Source organism: Esox lucius, chromosome 4, assembly GCF_011004845.1.
Source record: "Esox lucius isolate fEsoLuc1 chromosome 4, fEsoLuc1.pri, whole genome shotgun sequence".
In the NCBI taxonomy this organism is placed as follows: domain Eukaryota; kingdom Metazoa; phylum Chordata; class Actinopteri; order Esociformes; family Esocidae; genus Esox; species Esox lucius.
The window spans coordinates 28,438,786-28,448,668 of NC_047572.1; the positions used below are offsets into that span (position 1 = coordinate 28,438,786).

General features: G+C 40.1%; 1 protein-coding gene across 1 annotated transcript in view; it reads right to left on the minus strand.

Moving 5' to 3' along the window:
* The window catches only part of LOC105028307 (gamma-aminobutyric acid receptor subunit alpha-2), a 34,210-nt gene extending 30,178 nt beyond the window's left edge, over nt 1-4,032 (minus strand). The window contains exons 1-3 of the mRNA XM_010900949.3: nt 3,690-4,032; nt 3,103-3,185; nt 1,589-1,704 (exon numbers count right to left, since the gene is read on the minus strand). Coding sequence (XP_010899251.1) covers nt 1,589-1,704; nt 3,103-3,173 — 187 coding nt within the window. The 5' untranslated portion in view covers nt 3,174-3,185; nt 3,690-4,032. The remainder of the gene's footprint in view (nt 1-1,588; nt 1,705-3,102; nt 3,186-3,689) is intronic.
* Nucleotides 4,033-9,883: the final 5,851 nt, after the last annotated feature.

Here is a 9,883-nt window from a genome sequence, read left to right on the forward strand (position 1 = left end):
ACACAGTACAAACATGCCCACCTCAGTGAAACAGAAATCAATCTGCCATGGGCCTGAGGAAAGGTTAGATATCATAAATCTAAACGCTGTCTCTATTTGTCTTCCACTTTCATCGGTTACCACTAACGTTTAAGTACATTGCATATGAATACAGAACAACTGGGTGGAAGTGCCCCGCCCCCCATTTACGGACGTCGCTGACTAGCTGAACCAACACGGAACTACAGTACTTGTCATTCCTCACACCATCTCCCGTCCCCTTTCAAAATGCCATGGGGACTACCACCTGGTTTATTGGCTAATATCCTTTACCCGCACCTAGCACCAAATACATGTTTACGACCTGTTTATGACCAGTTATAGAATGTGATGCTGATGATTGCTGGGTGTCGGAATGAACACAGAAGGTCTCTGAGGGATTTTGCAATATGCTGACATTAAGGGCTTACGGGTTGAAAGAGCACTGGAGACCAAATAACACAAGTAGAAGGATGAAGGATGAGGAACATATAAACCATGACATCATTAAATCAATACCCATTATTTTTTATGGATATGCACCTCTACGTCCAAGCATAAGCAAAATCCCAGAATTATGGTGGTGGGATTTAATGATTTGCCCTTCATAAAGCTGCTTTTATTTCTTCTGTAATAGACCATGTTGCTACTATAGCAACTGTCAGCTGTTTTCCCAGGTGAGACATCCTGAATGTCGTAGACCAGCAACATTTAAAACCAGTTGTAAAAGGGCAAGGCAGTTTCCTGTGCTAAAGCTAGGACCCCTTGTTTTTTTTTTACAAATAAATAAATGATATACCCCCATTGATTATTAAATATTATAAACCTGGTGTTTCAAATCCTGAATGCTGATTGGCGGAAAGCCATGGTATATGAGATGATATGCTGCTCGAAGTGCTTTGATAACAAGTTTATAATGTCAATGAGGTATCTTGAGGGTGAGGGTTAGGTTAGGGTTAGGGTTAGATTTATGTTGCCAATATTATGTACCACAGCTAGTGTAAGTGCTGAAGCCAGGCACTCTACGAGGGTTCATGCCTAAGGATAATTTCTTAGCAGTGGTACCATTCCATGACTCAGGTCAAAGGCCACTGTTCAGGGTGTAGAATGCATTTAGGACACATATCCATTACCTGAGGATTTGGAGAAACACTACTGACGGATAATGTAAGTTCATATAGGTTCATATGCAGCACCAATAAATGTCATGAGAAATGGACATGTTCATGAAACTGACTGCCATGCGGAAACATGCCACTAAGGATCCCTATGCCTGACAAATAAATAAAATCAATAAAATCAATCCAGCAACAAAGTTCAAGTCATCGCAATCTGTGTTGTGAATTTAGGCCAATAATCCTAGTACGAAATATTCCACAAAGTAGCACCATAATCATGAAGTGCTTTAGAGTAGGAGTACTGATCTATGACCAGGGACCCCTCCCCTTTCTGTCACCATGTTTGTTATAATCTAATATTACTGATCCTGAAACATCTCTCTGACTCACAGACCCTGAACACTGAGAGCGTTTTTTGCTCACAGACAATGAAACCAAGAGACATTGCTCACCACCAAGGCCGGGCCGAAGGCGATTATCATAGCCATCTAGAAGTCTGTCGAGGATCCGAGTGAACAGAGTGATGTTGTTCTTGAAGGCATCTGTTGTAGGATCAGCAATCACCGGTCTGGGAGGCAAACAACAGTGTCAGGTTGACATGGTCTAAATGCTGTTACTCCACAGGGATTTAATGAAACAGGGGCAAAGAAAAAAGGTACTTAGAAGACACATTTGTTTTCCTTGTGGTGAAATCTGAACATGATCCAGAAAACCACGTTCCATATCCCCTAACCCAAAACAAAAGCCTTAAACATAATGACCTAACCTTTATCCCTAAACATAACCTAGCCCAAATGCCTGACCCTAAACCTAACCTAAATGCATAAACATAATGTAACCCTAATTCTAACAATATGCCCAATTGTCTTACCACACATAAGTCAGAAATCACAATTTTCCCTACTGGGGATTTTAGAAAAGAAAACTAGTGAGGACTTATTTTTCAGGTTGCAGTAACTTTGTAGGCATTTCAGGTCCCCACGTGTGCACAGAGAGCTGGATCACGCAAAGACAAACACATAGCCCTCTATCTCAATCACCCTCTTCCCAGATGACCCAGTTCAAATCTGAACATGTGTGTGCTATTTGATCTTGGAGCGGAAACACAATGGAATATGCAAATATGATCAGAACTGAATATTCATGAATTCAATATTCAGAAGAAGCCTAAATGAATGAAATGTGCTCTCCTTTAATGTGATTGATGTGGAGAAATTATTGGTTAATCAATTGGCTGACATATTGGTTTCTTGGTTGATTGGGTAATATCTGTGAGCCAGCTACTGTACATTCAAAAAGGCTGGCACAACATGCGAAACATTTTGGAAAATTCTGGAATTATTAGACTTTCCAGTCAATCTGATAAATGCAATACTTTCCTTTGATTTATGTAGACTTCATGCAGAATGTCTTTGTACTGTACTGGCTGCCAGCTTAAGAAGGCAATACAGCAGGACATCTCACTTTTCAAAAGTCTCCCAATATTTACAACAATGCTTGGAACAAAAGGTACGATTTTCTTGAGCACTGAAATAAAGCAATTTGCATATAATGACACACTCTATGGTAAACACTTTATACCCGAGTGTTGGTTTAATCAAGAGCTCTTCTTCATGGCATCTGATGTCAGCATTGGTTTTCTGACTGAGAATAGTGGTTGTACTCTATCGCCACCCATAGGAACTTAATCCGAAAATCACCTCTTAAATTTTCACAAAGCCCCCAACATCGACAAAGCCGAATGTTCACCCCAATGCTAAATACACACCAGTAGTCTATACGTAACCTAGGCTACTAAAATGTGTGCCCTAATGTTGTAATGCAAACAATTGAATATATACGGTTAGAACATTTTAATTAAAATAAAATCCTTAAATAAACAGTGGTGGGCTGCATTCAGATTTCTTTCAATGTAAAAAAATATAATTCTGAGTTTTCTTTTCTTTTATTCAAGGTAACGACTTACCTCGTTTGCCAGAGGACCGTTAGCGAGAAGCAGATGAGCAGACAATGAAAAATGTTGTCTCTATGCCTCATAGCTGCATACACCTACACACCAAAGACAAGAATATGGAACCATAATTGATCAATCTGACGATTTTGCGTTTCTTTTCAAAACGTAGGTAGATCTATTTGTACCTAAGGGAATATATAGCAACACAGTTTGAAAGCATAGAATAAATGCCCAGATGAATACAGTATTCGGCTCCTGGAAACAATTTCTCGGAGAAAAAAACACCATACATTATTATAAAACCATTTATTGCATTTACAGTATGTTAACTAGAAAGACCGCAATTAGTATCCATTGACGCGCAACATAATCTAATACAGCCATTTATACTGAATCAGAGACCATTTGGAGTGTATGGTGAACGAGTTCAAAAGACCGGCGGGTACTCTCAATTCCTAGCTTATCTTGTGCAGAAAATTTAGAGGGATATCCCCACTGACATGAACTCTCCAATCTAGACTCGACTAGCCTACTTACAAGATTAGTCGAGGCAGAGCTAGGAACTCAAATATTTTAATCACAAAACGAGGAGAACTCACCTGGAACACAGGGTGTAATGTAGCTTAATTTCAAACAATTCTCTCTACAGAAACTGATCCAGATGTGAAAGTTGAATCCAATGGAACCACTACGGCGTGCTACTGCCTGTCATGAAGATGGAATGAGCGCGCGGCTCGAAACGGGAGCGAGCCCTGCAAATTAAAAGCAGCAACAACTTACAGTAAGGGGTTACCTAATGGCTTAGTCATTTATATGTTGGTGAATTTGTTGTCCTTGAAATCATAGGCGGTAATAATTTAGCATTTTGCCATTCTGTTTCCAATATAGTTAAGATCGTGATTGGGAAGTGGCCTACGCTGTACAAGCTCTTCGACCATCTCTTCCTCTCTTCATCTCTCCCTCTCACTAATATACACACACACACACACGCATAGAAACCACTTCATAGGAAAGAAATCGGTAATATTGGGTGCTAAAGATGCCCTGCAAGTTTATAAAGAAATTTAGCATTTAAACATTTACAATGTGCCTTTGTGACTTTGAGATTATAGCAATATTTTGTTATACATTTTAAATGAACAGGTCTGTGTTGTTTATCCTAGTAATTAAATAACATTTGGCATAATGCTGTATATTCTGTAAGACTAACAATATTTAATTTGCTGCACAGCGTTATACAAATATGTTTTAGTTAATCGTTTTTTTGCAGTACAAAGTGGCTGCATATTTAACTTTATAAGGATCTTTATGATCTGAGGTGCAGTGAACCTCTATGCACTTGTAGATCACAAATATTGGTTCTCTATTTAGACTCTGAGGAGTGGTTCTTGATAATGAAGTTAGAAGGGAAGGTGCCAAAGCTGTCAAAGCTGTATCACTGTCTGCAAGACTACATCCTAATCACAGTATTCTACATAACAGAACCATGCATTATAGCAAATATAACTTTACTGTTACAAAATAATACCACTGCATGTTTCACTCACATGGCCAAAATGCTTCAGTTTGTTAAAACCATTTGACCTAAAAAATATTTTGCTCATTCACAAAAACACTGCATTGCTCAAGAAGATCTATGTAAATACTGTATCCCATAATTTCAACTGATATTCAATTGAATACTTTGATCATTATGTAGACAAATCTTGCAGATATTAATTCAGCTTTGATTTAACTTTACCAAACTGTTGGCTTGTTCCCTAAGTGCATGAAGAAGAAATAAGTGCAAAGAATGTCATGCTAAAGACAACATCTTCAGAAAGTTTTGGATCTCTATCTGGCTGAACAAAGATCCAGATAAAGCTGATGGCGTACAGAAACTTAATACAGTAGGCCTACCTATAAAGTTGTCTTCAAACATGCAAAACACAACAAAATCCAGCGCATTGAGACTGGAAAACAAGCCTTGCCTGTATTTCCCATATCCCAGGGCCATTCTCCCAAAAGCATCTTGAAGCTACTCCTATTGTTCTGACAATTACATTTGACTTAAGATGTTGTGTTTCAGATCCACATGCGACAGTAGAGCTGAATGTAATACTTCCTAAGCTCTTGTTTACATTACTCTACATTTTCTGGAAATTTAGTGTCGCCAAAGTAAAGGGAATGGAATAAACACCACCTCTCAATCAATTAATCAATAAAGACACCAAAACCTCACAATTCAATAGAAGCTTTTTGACGAAGATGGCCCTCAGGTAATTACACAGGGTCAACAATGTAATTACATGTAATGGCAACATGTAATTACTTTGGATAATGGGTTGGATAATGGTTTACATACTGCTACCTGGTTGTCACAACCCTACTCAAACTGTGCCCACATACACACACACACACACACATACTCATCCACTTCTTCATCCTCTGTCCTTCGTTCTCTGCAATTTGTTAAGTCGCTCCACCTCTTTTCTCATTGACTTCCACTGTTGATCCATGACGTTCTCAGTACAGAATACAGATTGATGTCCCACAACCAGGAGTTCTGTAAATCCAGGAAAATTATTGACCTGTCACAGAATCCACAAATCGCATGGTATACAGCTTGTATAACAGTCCATGATATGACCAGTAAGCTTGTGAGATACGTCTGTTCATTTCAAGATTATGTTACAGTACATGTACCTCTGCATTGATATTACAGTGTCGGACTATGGTAGGCCATTACAGTTACTGATATGCAACCTTTAATCTTCACCGCCAAGTCTTGTTTGCAACATACCAGCATTGCCTGGGGGCTTCGCACACATCAGCAGTGCAAGTTGGCATTGGGGGGTTGTGTCAGACAAAGTAGCCTAACCCAGCTGCTCTCCCGTTTCGGCTTGTGTGAAATGCACAGGACACACGAGGCCAACAACACAAAACAATATGTTTTGAATGAATAACGTGTCTTTCTGTGAAGAGATGTCCAGTGATTGGCCTACCAAGGGGATGGTATCCGCGTCTCTCTTTTTCCGCTGCCCTTGAGAGACTGCTATCGCTGGGCTGGACACTACAGTACAGGCCATCGCCACTACGTCTGCCTCCGGTAGCCAGCCAATCTCTGACCTTGACGGCCACGGTAAACGCACCCGAGCTCATGTCGACAACGCGAGGATGACGAGGTATTGACCTAGAGAGAGACAACAAGATGCTGAGATTTCTCTCCTGTTTCTTCGCAGGGGTCCGGGTAATGCTGTTCTTCCATAACATCCCCCGTGAACCGCACCAAAAGATGCTTCCATTCAGCTAGTCATTGTTTTAAGACTGGTATTAATCTGGGTCTCTGAAACCAGTCCCATGTGTTCTGCCACGAACATGGTGTGCCTCACCCTAGTGTGGACATGTGGACACAGAGAGGTCTATGTGTCCTCCTCCGAGCAGATTTGTCTTACACCCATCACTGGCACACCTGACTACCTGATTAAAAGTTTTATTCATTGTAATGTGACCTAGATTGAATATTTATTGGACAATCCTGTTTTGTATTACATATTTTATCATTTGAGCAAAATGTCATGGCACACTTGATGCACCAACACCTCATGCCAACGTGCCACCATTCAGCCGATTGTTCACTGTTCTGACTTAATGCTTTGGGGTTGCGTTAGGGTTTCAACGAACTATTAATGAACAATTATAGGCCCATCAATGGACGGAATCAAAGAACAATAGGCTGTAGCAACCATTACATGGCCTTGTAATGCTGTTGCATAATGAATTGGGCCTAATTAGACATACAAATTATAATCTAATTTGAACGACCTAGTATCTTGTTTGAACGACTTAGCAAAAAACTATTAGTAGAAAAAAATATATATATATATTTTTCTTTTTTACTAAGTTGTTCAAACGAGATACTAAGCCGTTCAAACAAGATAAACATAGTCTCTAGGCCCAAATACATTTTTAGTGGCTTGGGCTTTAGAGTTTCCATACATTACTGTAGATCACCAGTCTCAGTGTTCACAACTCGTTGTCATCCCGGACCAAGAGGCTTTTTCACTGATCTCATTACAGGACATACATGGAAGTCTGTGACAGGTTGTCAATCGCACTTCTATTCTCATGACTGTGACCTTTAAGGGTCCTGGTCCCACAGTCCATTAAGGCCTGGAATGAACCGGGGCACACAAGGAAAACGACAGGGAGACCAGGCTAGAAAACTGAAGGCAGTCCAGCAACGTCAAGAAAATGCTGAGCGTTCACAGGACTGGCTTTTACCAAGAGATTTGGACAAAAAGTCTGGTCACATGGAAAATAGCGCTTTACATTTTTTGTTTACTTTTCTTTACTCAAGGGCAACACATTGAGAACATGTTCTCCTTTACCAGTGCACCCGGCAAACATAATCACCATTAGCCAGGGGAAGATAACAATGGTATTATTTGGAACATTGTTGTATCGTGTTGCTTGACATTGAGCTTACTGAACTCATGGGTTAATCTCTGGAAGAGAGGGCTGAGTGACACGTCAAGATGATTAATGTAGTTGAATGACTCTGAATAGAGATTGAAGGTGGCAGGGTTGGGGAATAAATGGTGAAGATGTGCCCTCCTGAAAGAGGTTTCTCTAGACGTTGTATCCCCATCGTTTCTTATAGTGTAGCAATACAACCAGGAGCTATTTTAGGAGCTAGGGGTAGTTATATAACAGGGAGATATTTAAGGATCTAGGTGGAGCTATATAAGGAGGAGTTATTTAGGGAGCTAAATGTAACTATAGATGAGAGAGTGTACCTATGGTACCTATGGAACTTAACAGGGAGAATACTTTACAATCATAAAATCGGCAATCAACACCAAGCGATGAAAAGCCTGTCGAAGGTATGTAGTGTTGGTAAAGACCCCCACTGCTTAATGGGAAAAGACAAGCAGAGGGAAAAGTGTTTGTGTGTGTGGGTGTGTGTGTGTGGGGGCGTGCACGTGTGTGTGTGTGTGAGGGAGAACAAGTACGAGAACCAATGAGTGATTAAGAGGTGAGGCAGGGCTAATGAGTTCAATGAAGTATGACTAAGTGCTCAATCTGTTACGACATTGGCTTATTAATTCCTTGTTCTTTAAAGGTATTTATCATCATTTTACAAGATGTTCTCCAATTCATACATTCGTTTCTCAACGGTCCGTACACATTGTGAGGGTATACGTTAGATACGGAACGTCTGAAAACAAGAAGCAAGGCTCTCTTCGCCATTTATCAATGGTGTGCCATAGTCGCTACACTGTCATTTGGAAATGTATAAGCATCTCTGTGGTCACGTTGATGGCGCACAAGCGTCCGTGTCCGATAACAGGACCAACCACTCGTAACGGTCTCTTCCAGATTGGGGCAGGCCTCAATGTCGTTATGGTGGATGTCATCCCAAGGGTACCTCCTTTTTCTCCCGCTCAGTGCTTCCTGCATTACAGTGATACGTTTAATTTGAGTCCTCTGTAATCACTTTGCCCCGTCTTACGTGAAGAGCCCTTCGGACTGTGGTTAACTGAAACCTGGCTACATTCACAATGCCAGCCAAACCGTTTTTATTTTACATTTTTAGGCAGATCTCAGTCCTTAAACTGTTCTCTGTTAGATATCTCTCAATGGTCACTCCTTAAATCAACCCTTCTTTTGTCCGACGTTCATTTCTATTCTCTGCTGCAAGTGACTGAAATGAATTACTAGTAAACTCCATCTCTAACAAATACATAGCTTTTCCCCACTTGCAGGTGTTTTGCACTCCAATTAAGTATGTCTGAGATATGAGTAACTAAAAGGGGTACACATGGATCTGTGTTGCTGAAATGGCAAAACATGTCATGCACATGATTGCAAATGATGATAATTCGTTTTGATGTTATTACAATAATAATAATTAGCTGTATTCTCTGTTACTAGAAACAGAATTATGATATCCAAAATTACTGATCAGCACCATCTACTGTAGATCCTGTGAGACTCATCACAACCAGACTTGGTTTACAAAGCCTTTACTGTGTCCTCTTCTTAGACAAGCCAACACATGGTTGTTCAAGGTTAAAAGTAACAGTTCCTTAATTAGATGGATCTTGTCCACATAGAACACAGTCGGTACAACTCAATGAAATTATTCAACAGTGCCTGTGCCTCTATCTTTCGCTAAGAGTTATCTTTTTGAAGATACATTTTGAGGCATTTTACTAATCAATCAAATTTATTTCATGAAGCCCTTTTAACATCAGCAGCTGTTTGCATGGATGCCCATTCTAAAACCACAAAGACAACGCAACAACATGAAACAGTGATTAGGAAAAAAATATATTCTAACAGTGACAAGGTTTTGGCAGGTCACAGTGTGGTGTCTGGCTTTGGCACGTACTTTCGTTTGTTTTGTCACAGAGGCAGATCGACAGTAAGCACAATTGCCGAAAAGGTGTGTCTGTGCCCAGTAGAAAGTTCTGTACGTTTCCAAAGCAGTCGGCATTTCCTTGTTGCTTTTCGTTCCTCACAGACTCTTAGCCACCATTTAGTAAAAAAGCCGACTCCAGACTATCAGGGTCAGAGATCCCCAACTTACTGTAAGGCAACACAAAACAACACAACCATTTTTGATGGTTTACCCAACAGCCTTACAGTCATGTGAAAAAGTAAGTACACCCCATGTAAAGTTTATACATATTTGGATACAGATATGTAATCTTAACTTTTGCACCATTGACAAATAAAGGTAACTACATGTTGTGGGACTACCTGTCCTATGTAGATTCCCAGTGGTGTGTATAATGGTTAATTGTAA